General features: G+C 36.2%; 1 protein-coding gene across 2 annotated transcripts in view; it reads right to left on the minus strand.

The window, feature by feature from the left end:
• SLC9A8 (solute carrier family 9 member A8) overlaps window positions 1-21,429 on the minus strand; it is a 112,062-nt gene that overhangs the window by 36,096 nt on the left and 54,537 nt on the right. For both annotated transcript variants that reach the window (XM_027852950.1, XM_027852958.1), the window contains exons 8-10: window positions 11,702-11,845; window positions 9,573-9,711; window positions 6,912-7,017 (exon numbers count right to left, since the gene is read on the minus strand). In XM_027852950.1, coding sequence (XP_027708751.1) covers window positions 6,912-7,017; window positions 9,573-9,711; window positions 11,702-11,845 — 389 coding nt within the window. The remainder of the gene's footprint in view (window positions 1-6,911; window positions 7,018-9,572; window positions 9,712-11,701; window positions 11,846-21,429) is intronic.

Below are 21,429 nucleotides of genomic sequence, written 5' to 3' on the forward strand. Positions count from 1 at the left end.
TACTATTTCACTTGATGATCTCACCATCTCTCCTGGATTCAGTTATCACCTCTATGCATTTGATTCTCAGGTCTATTTAGGTAGCCCTAACGTTGTTGTTTTTTTAACCTCCAGTCTCATATGTGGAACTAGATGTCCTGTAAAGACATCCTAAACCTGTTATGTCTAAAACTGAACTCATTAGCTTTCCCCTCCCTCACCCTCCATATCCAATCTGTTGCCAGGTCTTGCTGATTCTTCCACGGCAGCATCTTTTGTATACTTAGGGATGTGCTGGAACCAGTGCTAACCGGTTTTTAGATTTTAAGAAAGGTTAAGAAAAATGAATAAGCATTTATAGAACACCTACTACATACCAGATACTATACTAAGCACTTTTACAAATATTATCTCATTTGATCTTCAAATAGTCCTGGCAAGGTAAGTGCTAGGGCTTTCCCAGGGTCACACAGTTAGCAAATCTCTAAGACTGGTTTTGAATTCAGGTCTTCCTGACTTAAGGCCTAGCACCTGAACCATTACACTATTACACTATTAAGCTGCCTAGCTGAAAATTACCTTAAAGATCTTAAAAACTGTCTAGTCTAATTCCCTAGTGGAATATAAACACTTTGAGGGAAGGGACAGTTTGTTTCTTAACTCTGTAAGTCCAATGCTTTCTACTGTACCTACTATTTAAAGTAGGTAATAAAAGTAAGATTATCCACAGCAAAAGAAATCGAGACTAAGAAGGGTTCAATTCAAGAAATACTAAGTGATGACATGGTGTGAGGCACTGTGATCAGGACAAGATAATTTAAGTAGGGGAAGCACCAATTATAAGGGCATCAGAAAAGTCTTCTCTTAGGAAACAGCACTAGAAGTCAATACTGAAGGAAGGAAAAGATTTTATGAGAGGTGAGAATTTCTGGTGAGGGCAACCAGTACAAGGGCACAGAAATGGGAGATGGAATGTTGAATTTGAGGAACAGCTAGTAGGTCAATTTGGCTGGAATGAAGAGTGTATAAAGAAAAGCAATGTGAAATATCTAGACAGATAGTCTCTCAGTGGTTTTTGTTTATTTTGTTTTGTTACAAGGGATGGTTTAAAATGGAGGAGGGAGTCATATGCAGAAAAATCTGTGCTGTACAATCAAAGGACATCAATAAAACTTAAAGAAAAAAGATGAGTGGCAGCCAGATTGTATGCTGAGTTGAAGAGTTTGTATTTTAGTCTAGAGGCAATGGGAAATCCCTAAAGTTTACTCAGCAAGGGAATTTCACGGTCAGACTTTAACTTAGGAAGATTATTTGGGTATCTCTGTGGAGGATAGATTGGAGAGGCAAGCTTAGGGCTGGAAGCTGAGAGATCAATTAAGAGGCTATTGCAATAACCCAGGCAAACTTCATTCAGTATCTGAACTAGCTTGCTGGCTATGGTAAAGAATCAACAAGACTTGATAAGTCAGGGCAGTAATCAGGGAGAGTCAATGGTTTGAAATGACTCTGAGTTGTAAACCTGAATGACTAGAATAGTGGTCCCTCATGAAAAAAAATAGGGATATTTAAAGAAACATGTGAGTGAGATGCAAACGGGACATCCAAATGAAGACATCTAGCAAGGCAATAACGATATGAGAATGCAGTTCAGGAGAGAGATTAGGTATCTATATAGCTGAATCCATAGAACGTGACGGATCACTGGCAGAGCCTTGGGATATGCCTATGGCTAAGAAGTGGGACATGTATGATGATGATAATCAGGCACAAGTGTCTATATACAGTAGGGACTTAATAAAAATGTATTGACTGACTGATCTAGCAAAGAAGAATGAAAAGGGCAGTCAAGACAGATTAAAAAAAAAGATCCAGGAGAGAGAAGTTCACAAAAGCTGAAGCAAAATAGAATATCCAGGAAAAGGGGTGGTCAACAGTGTCAAAAGCTCACAGAGAGAGTTAAAATAAGGCATTGAAACAGATTCTATTATGCTTCAGCTGAAATAAAAAAGCCAGGGGTAGCAATCATGATCTCAGACACAGAACAGCAAAAATAGACCTAATTGAAAGAGAAAGTCAGGGAAACTTTATTTTGTAAAAGGTACCATATACAATGAAATAATATAAAAAAAAATTTACTGCAAATTTCTCTCATAAAGGCCTCATTTTTCAAATATCAAGGGAACTGAGCCACATTCCCAAAAATAAAAGCCATTCTTCAATTGATAAATGGTTAAAGGATAAGAATAGGCAGTTTTCAGAAGAAATCAAAGCTTATCAATAGTCATATAAAGAAATGATCTATCACTTTTGATTGAAGAAATGCAAATTAAAACAACTCTGAGGTACCACCTCACACTCTTCTGACTGGCTAATATGACAGAAAAGGAAAATGATAAATGTCAGAGGGGATGTGGGAAAACTGGGGCACTAATTCACTGTTAGAATTGTGAACTGATCCATTTGGGAGAACAATTTGGAACTATGCCCAAAGGGCTAAAATTTAAACTGCATATCCTTTGACCCAGCAATACCACTACTAGGTCTGTAAAACAAAGAGATCTAAGACCAAAGAAAAGGACTTTTATGTACAAAAGTATTTGCAGCAGTTCTTTTTGTGGCAGCAAAGAATTGGAAATTGAAGGGATGCTCATCAATTAGGGAGTGGCTGAGCAAGTTGTGATATACGATTATGATAGAATACTATTGTGCTATAAGAAATGATGAGCAAAATGCTCTCAGAAAAACCTGTAAAGACTTACATAAACTAAAACAAACTGAAATGAGCAGAATCAGGAGAACACTGTACACATGGTAACAGCAATGATGTACGATGATCAACTGTGAATGACTTCTAGCTATTCTCAGCAATATAATGGTCCAAGACAATTCTAAAGTACTTATGATGAAAGAACTCCTCCAGAAAAAGAATTGATGGAGTCTGAATGCAGATTGAAGCATACTATTTTTCACTTAATTTTTTTCATGGGTTTTTCTTATCTGTATTTTCTTTCACAGCATGACCAATATGGAAATATGTTTTGCATGATTTTACATGTATAACATATTAAATTGCTTGACATCTCAGGGAGGGGAGAATAGAGAGAGAGAAGGAAAGAGTTTGGAACTCAAAATTTTTTTAAAAAGGACATTAAAAATTGCTCTCACATGTAATTAGAAAAAAAATATTATTCAAGGTAAACAAATCACTGTTGATTAGAGAAATGCAAATTAAAATAACTCTGAAGTACTACCTCACTTCTATCAGAAACGACAAATGCAGGAGAGAATATGGGAAAATAGGGACACTAATGAACTGCTGGTGTAGTACTGAAATGGTCCAACTATTTTGGAAAATAATTTAGAACACAGTCCAAAGGGCTATAAAACTGTGCAAACCCTTTGACCCAGCAATAGCATTACTAGGTCTGTAGCCTAGAGATCAAAGAAAGAGGAAAAGAACTTACATGTAAAAAAATATTTCTAGCAGCTCTTTTTATGGTGGCAAAGAACTGAAAATTGGGGGGATGCCCATCAACTGGGGAATGGCTGAACAACTTATGGTATATGATTGTGATGGAATACTATTCTGCTGTAAGAAATGATGAGGGAAATGGTTTCAGAAAAACTTGAAAAGACTTATATGAACTGATACAAAATTATGTGAGCAGAACCAGAAGATCCCTGTACACGGTAACAGCAATATTGTAATGATGATCAACTGTGAAAGACTTATCAACTCTGATCAATACAATGACGTAAGACAATTATGAAGGATTCAAGATGAAAAATGCGATCTGGGGGGCAGTTAGGTGGTGTAGTGGATAGAGCACCAGCCCTGGAGTCAGGAGGACCTGAGGTCAAATCTGACCTCAGACACTAAGCAGCTGTGTGACCCTGGGCAAATCACTTAACAAGAAAGGAAGACAGAGAGAGAGAGAGGGATAGAGATAGAGAGAGAGAGAGAGAAAGGAAGGAAAGAAAGCTATCTATCTCTAGAGAGAAAATTGATTCAAACTGAAGTAAAATTTTCTCATTTTCTTTACTTTTTTTGCTTTTTTTGAGGGGGTGACATGGCTAATATGGAATGTCTTGTATGCTTTTACATGTATAATTGATATACTGTTTACCTTCTCAGTGGGTGGAGAAGGGGATGGAGGGATAGAAAGAATTTGGAACTCAAAATTTGAAGAAAAAGAATGTTAAAATAATTTTTCAACTGTCAAAAGCTGGAGAGATGTCAAAGAGAGTGAGGCTGAGAAAAGGCCACTCAGTTTAGTAATTAAAATATGCATAAGGGTTCTGACTTGCATATATTTACAAAGCTATTGCGTGTTAAAACTAAGTCTTAAACCTAGATCTTCTGACGGTCAGTTCTATGTTTTTTCCACTGTAATACATTTAACATGTTTCATATTTCAGTGTCTGGTGAATTTATTTCCTGCCTGTAGACACAGGATCACTGATTTAAAGCTGGCAGGGGCTTTCGAGGCCACCAAATCCAATTCTCTCATTTTTTACAGATGAGAAAACTAAGGCACCAAAAAAAGGCGTGACCTGACCAGGGTCACATAGCTAAAAAGTGTCTGAGGCAACCCAGGACTTCCTGATTCCATGTCCAGTGCCCTATCCTCCAAGTCAAATGCCTCTTAATCTTTTGCTTCTATTAGAGATCATGGAAGTATATTGAACTTGAGAGCCAAGAGACCTGGGTTTAAGTTCCAGTTCTGCCATTTACTAGCTCTGTGAGTATGAAAAAGTCATTTCAAATCTCTGAGCCTCAGTTTCCTCACACATAAAATGTGGATAATCACTTATGCACTATTTAACCCATGCGGCTGTTTTGAAAAAAGTATTTTATACACTTCAAGTTACTATGGAAATGTGAGCTACAATTCCTACATTGCGCAGGTCCCCAAATCCATGAATCCCATAAGAAATCAGAAAGTATTGTTGTTCTAACTCAAGAAAAGCCAAGGAATTAACTCCCAGGTCACTAACAGAAAACCCACACTGATATATTTAATACGTATTTTCCATCAAGTAGTCAATGCTCATCTAGGAGCAAAAAATAAAATTGCTCAGAAGGAACCATGTTTTTACCTTTTTTGGTACCTTTAGCACTTAGCACAGTACCTTGAATAAAGTAAAAGTTTAATAAACATCTGTTGATGATGATGGTGGTGGTGGTGAGGAATAGAGGTAAAAATAAGATGAAATTTATTGTTCTTCAGCATTTGAGGGGCAAAGTTTACTTAAGTACTAAAATCTGGGAAGGACAAGACAGAAGGGTAGAAACTAGAATGAAAAATATTAGAAGTTTTACAATCCTGGCATGAGGTTAAAATATGAAATTTATAAACAGTTCCCCACTTCACTAAAATGACTAAATGCCTTTTATTTCTTCCTTTGTAACAATAATGATGATGATGATAGCTAACATTTATATGGCACTTACTATGTGTGAGGCATTGTGCCAGACTAAGCACTTTTATAAATATCTCATTTCATCCTCACCGTGATCCTAGGAGGTAGGTGCTACCATTAGCCCCATTTTATAGATATGGAAACAAAGGTAAACACAGGTTAAGTGACACGCCCAGAATAATATAGCTAGTAAATGTCTGAAAATGGTATTGAACTCATGTCTTCCTGACTCCAGGCCTAACCACTGGACCACCTAGCTGACCTAAAAGAAACCATACAACCATCCCGTCAGTCTTCACTCTTTTTGTGTTTCTCTAAGGAACTTGCAAAATCATATATGTTATCTAGGTATGTTATTAGACAGTAAGCTTCACAAAGTGCAATGCTCTACACATAGGAAACACTTAATTTTCTGGCTATCTGCAGAGAGTAAGTTGTTGAAAGAGAGAAATCTGTTCATTATTATCTAAATGAGGCCCATGAGAAATCATCATGGAACATAAATTTTTAAAAAATTTCAAATGTCTGGTAATTATAATAAAACACCCTTCATACATATATGGCACTTAACATTTCTACTGTGTCTTCCTTACAACCCTACAAGGTAGATGAGGAAGTTAAACCCTAGAAATATTCAGTAAATTGCTTATGGTGACACAGTTGATTAGTGTCCAAGCAGAACTTAGGCCCAGATCCTCTGAATCCTAAGCCTAGTTAGTGCTTTTTCCACAACATTAAAGTGCCCCACAAAATGACAAAACACAAAATATATAGCACTTTGACACTTCTCTGAAGTGCATATAAAGTAATATTTGTGTTATTTATCTGTGCTCCATGAAGACAGAAAAACTGCATCTTCCCCAGGGCTCTAGTCCAAGTAGGTACTTAATAGATAGAATTGTATTTTGTTGTACCTGCCTCCAATACTAATGAGAAGGGCAAAATGTCAGATAAGGGAATAACACAGATAGAGTTACAGGTACTAGGTTCCCAGGTTGAAATTCTTAAAACTTCTAAAATTATTTGGACTAGTTAGTTAGTAGATCAAATTTTGGAGTCCAAAACTTTGGTTTTGAATCCTAGCCCTCTCTCACTACTAAGCCCCTCAATGACAGCAATGTCTCACTTTTATCTTTGTATCACTTAGTACACTGCTGTCCAGGCACACAGTAAGAGCTTCCTTAATGCTTCTTCATTGATTGTTTGATCATAAGCAAGTCAATTAACCTCTTTGAACCTCAGCTCACAACCACAGATGGTCTCTAATATTTCTTTCCTGCTTAGATAACTATGCAGTTCCAGTTCTCAGGTTCAATTTCTTTATTAGCCTTGTGCAGAGCTCCCAACTGTGCCCCAAACCCTGAACAAGTACTTTATTATCAGCATTTGACTATAAGGATGATAGTTCTACTCCAACACCCCCTGGATAGTCAACTCAGAGTTCATATCCTACTAAGAAGGGGTCAGCACATCCTTATCACTTAATTTTCATTCATTCTAAAACCCACCTGAGAGGGAGATACCTTCTGCAAGCCCATAAGGAAGATATGCAAAGATAATCATCATCCCAAACTCCAAGGAAGGTGTCTTCCTTAAATCAATATGCTTTAATACTTGAAGCACCAAATGTTATGGAAAAAGAACCCAAGAACAATGTATTACAATTTCAGAAAAGGTGTAAAGCTGCTGTTTTTGTCCTCTGAACAACTACTAGATATTGAAGGTGTCAAAATATCCCTAGGTTACAACTGAAAATGAATAAATGACAATCATTTAATTTAACTTTGGAAGGAAATTAAATGTTAAAGAAAGCAATGTAGAGAATACTATATATAAAACACTCAGATTTTTGAATTCTTTAAAAAAAAAGCAGAAAACCAGTAATCACAAAATCAGCCTGAATTCAAATAATGGAAATTAAGACATGGAATCAGAAGACTGGATTCAAATTTCCTACTACCTGTGTGACCTTTTATACAAATCATTTAATGTCTCTATTTTGACTTTTCTCCTTTTTAAAATAAGAGATGGTAACATGACTAGAATCATGACAGTCAATGCAGTATATGAGCGCTTCAGGATACCTATACTATCCCTGGGCTGCAGCTTGAAAGCTCAAAGGCCTTTTCCTGACTCTCCCAGATCAGTGCTTTAAGAGTTCAGTTCTGTAGGTCTTTAACTAGAGGCTGAATAACCACTTAATTAGAGGACAGTCACAATTCAGGGAAGTATTATACTAGTCGGCCTAAACTTCCTCACGTGTAAAATGGGGATAATAATGTCAGTCCAGCCTACCTCAAGAGTGGCTGTGTGGATCAAATGATACATAAATAAACTTTGCAATATTTATATGGCTTTATGATTATAGTCTTCTGATTTTGACAGGGAGAGTACCTCTAATAGGCAATAAGCTCCTGTTCTGAAAACATTTTATAATAGCAATAATAACAATCATATTTATTTTAGTGCTTTATGGTTTACAAATTGCCTTATTTGCATTATCTCACTTGAAACTTGTGACAATCCTGTGAAATAGGCGAGGCAGGCATTATTATCCCTCCTTTACAAATAAAAAAACTGAGTTAAGGGGCAGCAGTGGGTATCAACTGATCCCCAATCCAGTGTTCTTTCTACTCTATTCTGTGTTTCTCTTACATAATTCATAGTCTAGTACCCAGCTGTGGCTTTTCTCCTTATTCTTGGGGAATCTCTAGAACTAACCCTCAATGATGGAGATGGAGCTCTTCTATATTAAAATACTTTATAGCCCCTAGTCATAAACATCTCTTTCTCTTCTCTCCCTCCCTACTTCTCTCCTTCTGTCTCCATTTTTCCTTCTCTCAGTTTTTCTCTTTCTCTCTGTCTCTTACACACACACACACACACACACACACACATATATACAAACACTGGATTTTCTCTATCTCTTGGTATCTGATTACTTACCTTTAAAGCAAATTTAACTTTCTATCAAAAATGATATGAAAAGGAGAATAGGAAACTGGAAAAACTTTATTTTTATCCACCTACTTCTACTGGTCCCAGGTCAGAGAAGAGCTCTGATCTACACTGCCTACCCACAACAACAAAATGACAAATTCTTAAAATACTAAAATAAATTCAGACAATGTAAAAAGCCACTAGATTTTTTGAAAAATTACAAGTTCATGGAAAAAGTGTAGGCAGTTATCCATGATGAAAAAGACAATCTGTTCCAACTACAAAACAAACTGTCTGACAAGATGGCCTAGGTAGCATGCCTCACCATGGCAGGAGGCAGGCCTAGAAATGGACTGCCAATTGATTTTATTTTAGACACAATAGGCTTTATGTAAAGGAACAAAAGGACAAAAAGTATCTTTTGTAAACAAACCTCTCTCCTTATCTGGGTAGAAGATTTATGGGCTGTTTTTTAACCAAATTAACAAAACAGTTTAGATGTAATTTATTTTACAAACCCATTTTCATAGCCTAAAAGATAACATTTCTTTTTTTTAAAATAAATTTACTATTTATTTTTAACATTTATTTTTAAAAATTTTTGAGTTCCAAAATGAGACAATATTTCCAATGTGGTCATTCTGGAGGGGACTGACATTTTCAAATAAATTTAATTTTCTTTTTCATGGACATGAAAACTGGGATACATTAATTATGTCTAAAATGTAATTAACAAGATTTGGGACTTTAGAAGACACATCCTATTTCACCAGAATTTACATAATTTATAAAATGGCAACCTAATTATATTACTATAATACTACCTTTTATATATCGATTTGTGATTTGTAAAGTACTTTACATCTATTGTCTCATTTGATGCTCACAACTCTATGCTGTAAGTAGTACAAGTGTTATTTTCCCCATTTTATAGATGAGGAAATTAAGGCTCAGAAAAGTAAAGTGACTCGCCCACAGTTACATTTCAAGGAAGCCTCAGAGCTGAATTTTGAACTAATGCTTTGTTCATGACACCATGCCGCCTTTAGGGGACAAATTTAAAATAGCTCAGTTATTAATTTAAATATTACTAAAACCAAAATTATCCCTTAAACAAAATCTTAATTTTAAAAAAAGCACACTTAAGGAACATTAAAAGATGGCTAAAGAAATGAAAATAAAGAGGAAAAATTTATCTAATTGTGCAATATATTGCTTTCAAAGGATATTAGTGCAGAAATTAGCCCTGTTAGAGTGCCGAGGGCAGCCGAGCCAAAGAACATCTTAAGGAAGTAACCAAGGGCTTGTAGAAAAGTCTGCCACCCACTGACATCGGACATATTTTTTCTTGTCAAGCCTTCAGCTGTGCTAGCAATTCAAAGGAAATGGGAAGAAAAAAGAAAGAAATTAGAAAGGTACTTTACCCAGGCATTAATGGGGAAAAAAAATCTATAATAACATTTTAAAGCAGAATTTCAGAGCCTCACAGAATGGCAGGGCTAGAAGGCACTTTAGGACAATTCATGTTAGAACTAAAAAGGTCCTTTTAAAAAAGGAGGTTAGAGCTAAAAGCAGCATTAGAGGTCTAGTTCAACACTATCACTTTACAAGGAAGGAAACTAAAGCTCAACAAGGGCAGGTAACTTGCCTAAGATCAAAAAAGGAATTACAGGCAGTCCCAGGACTAGAGCTCACATCTCCTTTGTTGATACAAACAGAATCCTGTATGGTGCAAATTCCCTCGGACTGGCCATTCCCTTACCCTTTCTGATCCAATATTTTCTTACATTTTATTTAATAATACTAGGACTCTCAGAGTTTAGAGGGAAAAAATGACAAGTCTGGAACAAAAGTCATTCCATTGTGCTTAAATTAGGCTTTGGCTGGAGAGAATCAATGGATTCAGCTACAAAAGTTAAAAGAATGAACCTTCATAGTAACAAATCAAAATTGAAAGGAATTTAGTGAAGGTTAATACAAAAGCCCTTGAAGAACTGAAAAACTAAAGCAATGCAAAAGAAACAAATACTGGCAATTTATTGCTGGTTATGAGGGAGAAAATGCCCAACAACATTTCATGCCAAAATTCAGCTTCCTATGAAGCTAAATAAGATCACTTGCCAGACTGATATTTTATGAAATGTCCCTCTTAAAAATAAGCAAATGAGCATACTCCCTCAAAACCAGGGGAATACACTGCAACTTTGTTGGAAGAGCCTTTGAAACAAGTCAAAGGTAATCAATGAAACAGCACTTGTATCTTGGCTTCTACAATTTAATTAGCCTTAATTGCCTAGAATCCCATGTCCTAAAAGGAGGAGAAAAGGAAGAAGAGCTTCCTGATCTTTGCGTTTGCTCTCCTTTACATATACACCAGACAAAGCAAGACGGAGCAAATTATATTTTATATCATTGCGTCTTAGAGATGGAAGGGAACTCGGAGGTCAAGTCCAACATCAGTACCATCATCACCCCTCCCTCATTTTACAGATTAAAAAAAAAATTATGGACCAAAGAGGGTAAGGGATTTGCTTTAAGTCATAAAGCAAGTTAGTGGCAAAGCAGAGCCCTGAATTTAGGTACTCAACTCCCAATCCAGTGTTCTTTTCTCCATAACATGCTAACCTGCAGCTAAAATGAGCAAACCAGTATTCGGAGAGTACTTTGAAATGATCCACAATTCATTTCCTTTTGCTGAAAACTCCTCCATTTCTCCTATAGCAAGTTTTATGAGTCATATTCAATAGACATTAATAGAATGGCCCTATGAACTGCTATATAGCAAAGTGTTATCATTCTAGTCAAAAGACTGCTTTTCTCATGAGTATCACTGGAAACTGGAGATTTATTTTAGTCTTTGCTTTTTGGTGAGGCAATCAGGGTTAAGTGACTTGGCCAGGGTCACACAGCTAGTTGTGTCAAATGTCTTAGATCAAATTTGAACTCAAGTCCTCCTGACTCCAAGGCTGGAGCTCTGTGCATGGCGCCACCTAGCTGCCCCTGGAGGTTTATTTTTAACACCTTCCTTTTGCAGGATCTGTTAATTCTAAGTTTATTACAATAAATAAGCCAAGGGGGCAGCGAGATGGTGTAGTGGATAGAGCACCAGCCCTGGATTCAGGAGGACCTGAGTTCAAATCTGGCCTCAGACACATAAAACTTACTAGCTGTGTGACCCTGGGCAAGTCACTTAACCCCAAATGACTAGCCAAAAAACAAACAAATAAAAAAAATAATAAACCAAGATGCTACTAAGCAAACAATCCTATAAGACAACTACACATTTAACAATGACTTGGAAATATTAGCTGTTTGGTTCAATAACTTTAGTTTTTCTCCTACACATATACAAACTTACTTGGTCAGAACAATAGAAACTGCATCATTGAGAATGCTTTCTCCAAAAACTAACATGTTAAGAACTGGATCCACATTAAGTGCATTGAAAATAGCAATAGTAGCTACTGGGTCAACAGCAGATATCAACGAGCCAAATGCAAAACTGTAAAAAAAAAAAAGAGAGAGAGAGAAAGGGAAACTGTAACAATACTTTTCACAAGGCACATGGTAGCCAAAGAATGACAGTTTGTGTTCCTAAAAATAAAAACAAACTTCAAATCCAAAAGATATTGTAACAAAAGAAGATACATTATGAAGAGCTAATTATTTATAGCATTTGGTCAGTGTCTCACACACAGAGTAAAGCCCTGGGGATTCAGAACTGCAGGACTCCTAGAATATTTATCAAGCATCTACTTAGTGTGTGCAAGATGCTATGCTAAACACAGATACATTTTCCCTACCCTGAAGAAGATTACAGTCTAAACCACTGAGGGTGGTAGAAAGAAGACTATATTATGTATACAAATAAGCAAAGCCTAGTCAGGTCGTGCCCTTTGGTCATGCAAATTCTTCAACCCCACCTAACATTAAGGGTTTGGATATCAAAAAATTAAGGTCCTTAAATGTTGGACTTTTGAAAGATTTACAGCAAAAAAGCCATGGTTTCTAGGAATCCACAAATCAATCAATAAACATTTATTAAGCATCTACTACGTGCCAGGCACTGTGCTAAGCACTGGGGACACAAAAAAGAGGCACAAGAAAGTTCCTGTTCTCAAGGAGTCCACATTCTAATGGGGGAAACAACATGTAAACAAATACATACAGAACTAGTTACATACAAGATAAATAGGAAATAATTAACAGAGGAAATGCACTGTAATTAAGAGAGATGAAAGAAGACTGGTGGCAAGGAAGTTTAGAAGATCCATACAACAGTTGTAAGTGAATAAATCCCTGAATCAGGTCAGCAGCAGTGGAAATTAACAGGACCGAAACGCCTGTGAATAGGATAAACATTCTTCCTGTTAGCCATGCTTAAACCTTGAGTTTATCTTTGACTCCTTCACCCCATATACAATCACTTGCACAGTTCTCTCCAAGAAGTACTCCTAATTCTCCCCATCTGTCTCTACAAATGCCCCCCGAAACCTCTTCACTCAGAAAGCTCACTCCACCCCTGCAGCTTTTCCCTCTAATTAGTTTTTCCCAGAACCTCCATTTTAAGGAGGTGGCCAGGCCTGCCACATTTTCATTCCTGCCCAGGTAGTTCTCTGAAGTTCCCTAGCCTGGTAACTTCATCTCTTTCTCCTCCCTCCCCTTTTTAGCTTCCTTTTATATGCAGTCTTCCTCCATTAGAATGTAAACACCTTGAGGGTATCCCCAGTACTAGGCACAGAGTAAGCTCTTAACAGATGCTTGTTGATTTGACTTGAATTCTGCTACTTCATTTGAAAGTTATCTCTTGACATAGAGCAGACATAATAGGTATCTTCCAGTATGTTAAGGGCTGTGACATCAAACAGGGACCAGACTTGTTCTGCTTACCCCAAGGAGCAGAACTAGAAGCAAGGAGTAGGGGGAAGTTGAAGAAAGAAAAATGAAGACCTCTCCCTTCCTCCATTCCCTCATTTTAATTTTGTTGTTCTGAACTTAATATAAACAACAACAACACAGAAGGAGGTTGGTACATGAATATAAATTTCTCCCTCTCTCACTCTACGTGCATACACACACACAATGTGTGTACAGATATGTTGTATATATATGTGTGTACATATGTATATACATATACAAATATACATAGATAGACAGACAGAGAGATAGATAGATATTTCAACCTAGCAGAAAGGAAAATCTAATAGAGGTATTTTAAGGTGGAATGGGTACTCTAGAAGTATGCACCGCATTCCTCTTCACTTGTAAGTCTTCAAATCAAGCATAATTCAAAGTAAAATGTGATCAGATCACAAAGCAAGTCAGGCAGATGATGATTTACATCTTTTAAACACTGAGGGAGGACTTCTGGGAGCCAAGATGGTGGAATAAGAAGTAAGTCACTCTCACTCTCCCTTACTGACCTCTAAAAACTCAGAAAATATTGACTCAGGAAAAACCCTGGAACAGCTGAACCAGCAGAAAGTCAGGGTGAGCAATCGTGTAGTCCAGGAAGCTTGGGGAATTAAGGGGAAAGGTCCCTCTCCCTCTGGTGGAAGGGGAGCAGTACAGGACAGGAGGTGTCCCAGCAAACCAGAGGCAAGCCCCACCTCAGCAAACCAGAGGGAGATCCTGAGGCCCAGGGTGGTGGAGCAGGCAAGTGCCAACATCAGAACTCTCCCCCAGGCCCCACTCCTGCCTGCCAGTGTCTTGGCACAGGCAGGGGAACCGGTAGACTCCAGCTTGGAAAACCACTAGGTGTGCCGGCAGGCAGGCATCCTCTAGCAGCCAAACCCTCCAGTGCTTCAAAGCAGCCCAGGTGAGCAAGCATCATCCAGGGGCCAGGCCCCAACCCCAGAGCTTCAATGTTGCTGACTCCAGCTCAGCACCAGGTAAGCTGCTAGACCCCCTACAGCCTCCAGCTGCCAGCACCTGAGGCCCCAGCACACAAAGCTGGTGACCAGGTCCCTGGCCTCCAGCACAAGAAGCTTGGGTCAGTGTTCCCTGTGCTCCAGCAGGAGAGCTCAATTTTAAATGCCAGGAAATAGGCAAATACCATAAGCAAAAAGCAGAAATGGTCAATGACCACAGATTCTTACCATGGGGACAGGGAAGATCAAAACACAAATTCAGAAGAGGACAACATTGTCAATACACCCAAAACCAAAACCTCAAAAGGGAATAGGAACTGGTCTCAAGCCCAAAAAGCCTTCTTGGAAGAGTTCTAGAAGGATTTTAAAAGTCAAATAAGACAAGTAGAAGAAAAATTGAGAAAAGAAATGAGAGGCAGACAAGAGAGAGTCAACAGCTTGGAAAAGGAAGGATAAAAATTGACTGTAGAAAACAAGTCCTTAAAAAATATAATTGGCTGGAATAACAAAAGGTCCAGAATATCAAGGGAACTAATGAAAAGAAATGGAAGGGAAGGTGGCCTAGCTGTTCTAGATCTTAAATTGTATCATAAAGCATCAATCATCAAAACTACTTGGTACTGGTTAAGAAATAAAGTGGTAGATCAGTGGGATAGGTTAGGTCTACAGGACACAGCAGTCAATGACTATAGTAATCTACTATTTGATAAACCCCAAGACCCCAGCTTCTGGGATAAGAACTCACTATTTGACAAAAATTGCTGGGAAAACTAGAAAAAAGTACAGTAGAAACTAGGCATAGACCAAAATCTTACACCACATACCAGAATAAAGTCAAAATGGGTACATGAGGCAGATACTATAAGGAAACTGGGAGAACAAGGAATGGTTCACCTGTCATAGATTTATGGAGAACAGAAGAATTTATGACCAAACAGCAGATAGAGAACATTATGAAATACAAAATGGATAATTTTGATTATATCAAATTGAAAAGTTTTTATACAAACAAAGCCAATGCAACCAAGATTAGGAAGGAAGCAGAAAACTGGGAAAGAATTTTTACAACCAGTATCTAGGATAAGGGCCTCATTTCTAAAATATATATAGAACTAAGTCAAATTTATAAGAATATAAGTCATTGCCCAATTGATAAATGGTCAAAGAATATGAACAGTTTTCAGATGAAGAAATTAAAGGCATCTATAGTCGTATGAAAAAATGCTCTAAATCATTATTGATTAGAGAAATGCAAATCAAAAGAACTCTGAGGTACCACATCATACCTATCAGATTGGCCAACATGACAAAACAGGAAAATGATAAATGCTGGAGAAGATGTAGGAAAACTGGAACACTAATGCATTGTTGATGGAGTTGTGAGATGATCCAACCATTCTGGAGAGCAATTTGGAACTATGCCCAAAGGGCTATAAAAATGTGCATACCCTCTGACCCAGCAATAGCACTTCTAGGGCTATATCCCAAAGAGATCATATAAATGGGAAAAGGACCCACATGTACAAAAATAGTTATAGCAGCTCTTTTTGTGGTGGCAAAGAATTGGAAATTAAGGGGATGTCCATTAATTGGGGAATGGCTAAATAAGTTGTAGTATATGACTGTAATGGAATACTATTGTACTATAAGAAATGATGAGCTGGTGGACTTCAGAAAAACCTGGAAAGACTTGTAAGGACTGATGCTGAGTGAAGTGAGCAGAACCAGGAGAATGTTGCACACAGTAACAACCACATTGTGTGATGACTAACTTTGATAGACTTAGCCCTTCTCAACAATGCAAGGATCTAAGACATCTCCAAAAGTTTCATGATGGAAAATGCTATCTACATCCAAAGAAAGAACTATGGAGTTTGAATGCAGATCAAAACATACTATTTGCTCTTTTTTTTACTTCTGTTTTGTTTTGTTTCCTCTTTCTGGTGGTTCTTCCTATTAGTTCTAATTCTTCCTTAGAACATGACTAATGTGAAAATATTTTTAATATGAATGTATATGTACAGCCTAAATCAGATTGTGTGCTGTCTTGGGGAGGGAGGGGGAGAGGGAGGAGGAGAAAAATTTAAAACTCAAAAGCTTATGGAAGTCATTGTTGATAATTCAAAATAAATTAATAAAAAATAAATTTAAAAAATTACTCCCTCATGAAGTTGCTACTACCATCTTAAATAGAATTTAGAGAAATGTTGTGAGCTAAAAGCAAATGTTGTGTGTCCATAAAAATCAAATCCAGCTTTGGTATTTTTTTAAACAAAATAAATCTGAAAATCTAAAGTACTTCCCATAATTTACTCATTGAAAATTCTCATTTTCTTTTCTAATTATATTTAGCAAATGTTTGCTCAGCAAGATATGTCAACTAGCATCCTCAAATGCATGTGGCTAATGTATATTTGTATAAAATTCAGTTTTCAAAATAGTATATTAAAAACATTTTGGACTATTATCTATGTATATAGATATATGTATATAGACATATCTATGTATATAGATGCATACATTTATATGTACAGATACAGAAGAAGTTGAACATGTTTGTTTGTATATTTTAATTTGATGACCCCTAAGAATACTGATTTCATATAATATTCTTTGTGTAACAATAAAAAAAAATACAATTGGCTGAATGGGAAAAAAGTACACTGAAGAAAACAAGTTCTTAAAAAGTAGAATTGTCATATCCAGAGAAAAGAACTATGGAGCCTGAATGCAGATGAAAGCATACTATTTGCTCTCCTTTTCTTTTGTTGTTTTGTTTTGTTTCTTCTTTCTTGTGGTTCCTCCCATTAGTTCTAATTGTTCTTTACATCATGACTAATGTGAATGTATAAGTAAAGCCCATATCAGATTGCACGTAATCTTGGGAAGGGGGGAGGAGAAGGAGAGGGAGAAAATTCAAAACTCAGAATCTTATGGAAGTGAATGTTGAAAACTAAAAATAAATTCATTATAAAAAATAAAATGAAAGGTAGAATTGGCCAAACGGAAAAGGAGGCACAAAAATTCACTGAAGAGAAGAACTCCTTAAAAAGTAAAATGAGTCAAATGGAAAAGGAGGTACAAAATCTAATTGAAGAAAATAATTCGTTAAAAATTAGAATGGAGCAGGTGAAAGCTAATGACTCTATGAGACATCAAGAATCAGTCAAACAAAATCAAAAGAATGAAAAAATAAAAGAAAACATAAAATACTTCATTGGAAAAACAACTGACCTGGAAAATAGATCCAGGACAGATAATATAAAAATTATTGGTCTACCTGAAAGCCTTGATGAAAATAAGAGCCTGGACAGCATCTTTAAAAAAATCCTCAAGGAAAACTGCCCTGAGGTCCTAGAACCAGAGGGTAAAATATTCATGGAAAGAATCCACTGATCATCTCCTGAAAGAGATCCCAAATTGAAAACACCAAGGAATATTGTAGCCAAATTCCAAAATTATCAGGTCAAATAGAAAATACTGCAAGCAGCCAGAAAGAAACAATTTAAATATCATGGAACCACAGTCAGCATTACGCAGGACCTTGCAGCTTCTATGTTAAAAGATTGGAGGGCTTGGAATATGATATTCTGTAAGGCAAAGGAGCTTAGATTACAAGCAAGTTATCAACTACCCAGGAAAATTGAGAATACTCTTTCAGGGGAGGAGATGGATATTCAATGAAATAGGGGACTTCCAAAGTTTCCTGATGAAAAGATCAGAACTCAACAGAGAATTTGATCTTCAAGTACAAGACTCAAAGAGAAGCATAAGAAGGTAAACATGAAAGTAAAAAAAAAAAACCATGTTATTCAATAAGGGCAAACGGTTTACATCCCTACAAGGGAAGATAATACTTGTAACTCTTGAGAATTGTATCTTTATTACAACATTTAGAAGGAATATACATAGATAGGGGGTGTGGGTATAATTTGACCTTGATATAATGATAAAAAATCTAATTACATGGTGAAAAGAGATTGTAGTGTGAGAAGAGGAAAAGGAGGAAGCAGAAAAGGATAAATTACATCACATGAAAAGGCACAAAAACCAAACACAGTACAGGGAAAGAAAGGAGGGAGATATGCATTGTTTGAACCTTACTCTCATCAGATTTGGCTCAAAGAGGGAATAACAATCAGTTAGGTATAGAAATCTCATTTACCCTATAGGAAGTAGGAAGGGAAAGGGTAAAGAAAAGTGAGGGGGTAGACAAAAGGGAGGGAAGAATTAGCAAGGGAAAAGTAGAAGAAAAGGGAAGGGGATGATAGAAGGGAGGGTAGATTGAGGGAGGTGATGGTCAAAAGCAAAACTCTAGAAAGGAGACAGAAAAGCATAAATGGGGGAAAATAGGATGGAGAAAGAAACAGATAGCAATCTTAACTGGGAATGTGAATGGGATGAACTCTCTCATAAAATGGAAGTGGATAGCAGAGTGCATTAAAAACCATAACCCTACAATACGTTGTTTACAAGAAACACATTGAAGCAGAGGGATACACACAGAGTAAAGGTAAAGGCTGGAGCAGAATATATTATGCTTCAGCTGAAGTAAAAAAAGCAGGGGTAGTAATCCTGATCTCAGGCAAAGCAAAAGCAAAAACAGATCTAATTAAAAGAGATAAAGAAGGATAATATCATTACTAAACATATACACACCAAGTAGTATAGCATCCAAATTCTTAGAGAAGTTAAAGGAATTACAGAAAGAGACACCAAAACTATACTCGTGGGGGACCTCAACCTCTCCCTCTCAGAACTAAATAAATATAACCATAAAATAAACAAGAAAGAAGTTAAGGAGATGAATAAAATTTTTAAAAAGTTTGATATGGTAGACCTCTGAAGAAAACTGAATGGGGATAGAAAGAAATATACCTTTTTCTTGGTAGTACATGGCACCTACACAAAAACTGACCATGTATTAGGGCATAAAAACCTCACAATCCAATGCAGAAAGGCAGAAATATTAAATGTATCCTTTTCAGATCATGATGCAATAAAAATTACATGTAATAAAGAGCCATGGAAAGACAGACTAAAAATTAATTGGAAACGAAATAATCTAGTCCTAAAGAATGAGGGGCCAAACAACGAATCATAGAAACAATCAATAACTTCATCCAAGAGAACGACAATAATGAGACAACATACCAAAACTTATGGGATGCAGTGAAAGCTGTTCTTAGAGGAAGTTTTATATCTCTAAATGCTTACATGAATAAAATAGAGAAAGAAGAGATCAATGAATTGGGCATGCAACTAAAAAAAGCTAGAAAAAATAACAAATGAAAAATCCTCAATTAAATACCAAATTAAAAATTCTGAAAACCAAAGGAGAGATTAATAAAATTGAAATTAAGAAAACCACTGAATTAATAAAAGTTTTATGAAAAAACCAATAAAATAGATAAAACTTTGGTTAATTTGATTTAAAAAAAAAAACACCAAATTACCAGTACCAAAAATAAAAATGAATTCACCACCAGTGAAGAGGAAATTAAAACAATAATTAGGAGCTATTTTGCCCAACTGTATGCCAATAAATTTGACAATCTTAGTGAAATGGATGAATATTTACAAAAATATAAACTGCCCAGATTAAAAGAAGAGGAAATAAAATACTTAAATAACCCCATTTCAGAAAAAGAAATTGAACAAGCCATCAATGAACTCCCTAAGAAAAAATCTCCAGGGCCAGATGGATTTACAAGTGAATTCTATCACACATTCTTCACCCATTTAAAGAACAATTAATTCCAATACTATATAAACTATTTGGGAAAACAGGCAAAGAAGGAGTCCTACCAAATTCTTTTTATGATACAAATATGGTGCTGATACCTAAACCAAGAAGAGCCAAAACAGAGAAAAAAAATTATAAACCAATTTCCTTAATGAATATAGATGCAAAAATTTTAAATAAAATATTAGCAAAGAGATTACAGCTACTTATCTCAAAGATAACACACTATGACCAGGTAGGATTTATACCAGGAATGCAGGGCTGGTTCAATATTACGAAAACACTGAGCTTCCCCCTACTCCCTTTTAACTATTTTAGAAAGAATTAAGGCCACAGAAATAATTAGACTAGGACAGTAGCAGGGAAGGTGGAGTTTCAAAAAAAAAAAAAAAAGCTTCAAAACATGCTTAAAAGTTTTGAAAAGAAAATTCAAAAGAACTTTCAAAAGAAGTGTTAGTAACTGACGTGCAGTTACTAAAAGCAAAAGAGGAAATAGCTGGTGCAGCTAAGTTACTAATTACAGAGCAAAGAGCTCTTTACGCTTACCAGTGCTTGGTACATAGTGAGTGCTTAATAAATGCTGACTAACTGATCTGCCTCAACAGCTGCAGAGGGCATCATTGTATTATTACAAAGTACAGTAATTTATGTTTTTAAAAAAATGATCCTAAGCCATCAAGAAAAGGTAAAAAACACTGCATTCAGTTTTCTCTCTCTAAGAAAGTCTGAAAATGTATAATACATTTTAAGACTTCCACAACTTTGTGCACAATATGTAGAAAATAGATAAAATAACAGCAAAGTCCAGGTTCCTGAAAATTTTCCTTTGTGAAACAACTAACTCACACCCAGACAAGGCCATATCAAAACGGTGCCACTGCCTTGTTGACAGATTTTAGCAACAAGAACTCAAACAATTAATGAAAGGGTTAGTAGCATATATTAAATGAATATGTGGTTTCTTTTTTTATTTCTAAAAAAGTATTATCAAATAAAAAATTCTCTGATTCCTCAAATGGCTTATTTTCATTTTTGGGTAAGAGTTTTTAGAACCTTTCCCACATATGAAATATATCATAACAATAATAGCTATAATGATAGCAAACATTTACATAGTGTCTACGATATGCCAGGCATTGTGCTAAGCACTTTACAATTATTATCTCATTTGATCCTCACAACAACCCTGGGAGGTAGTTGTTATTATGATCCACATTTTTACAGATGAGGAAACTGAGGCAGAGGTTAAATGACTTGCCCAGGGTCACATAGCTAGTAAGTGTCAGAGGCTGAATTTGAACTCAAGTCTTCCTGACTCCAGGCTTACTGTTCTATCCACTGTGCCATCTAGCTACCTCAATATCATCAAAACAAAACATGTTTCAATATATCATATAACAAATTGGGTTTGCATTATGGTCATATATTTGAACAACAAATAATTCTGATAGAACATAATACTGAGACACA

This window comes from Vombatus ursinus, unplaced genomic scaffold (genome assembly GCF_900497805.2).
Source record: "Vombatus ursinus unplaced genomic scaffold, bare-nosed wombat genome assembly UNPS02000580.1, whole genome shotgun sequence".
NCBI classification, from domain to species: Eukaryota; Metazoa; Chordata; class Mammalia; order Diprotodontia; family Vombatidae; genus Vombatus; species Vombatus ursinus.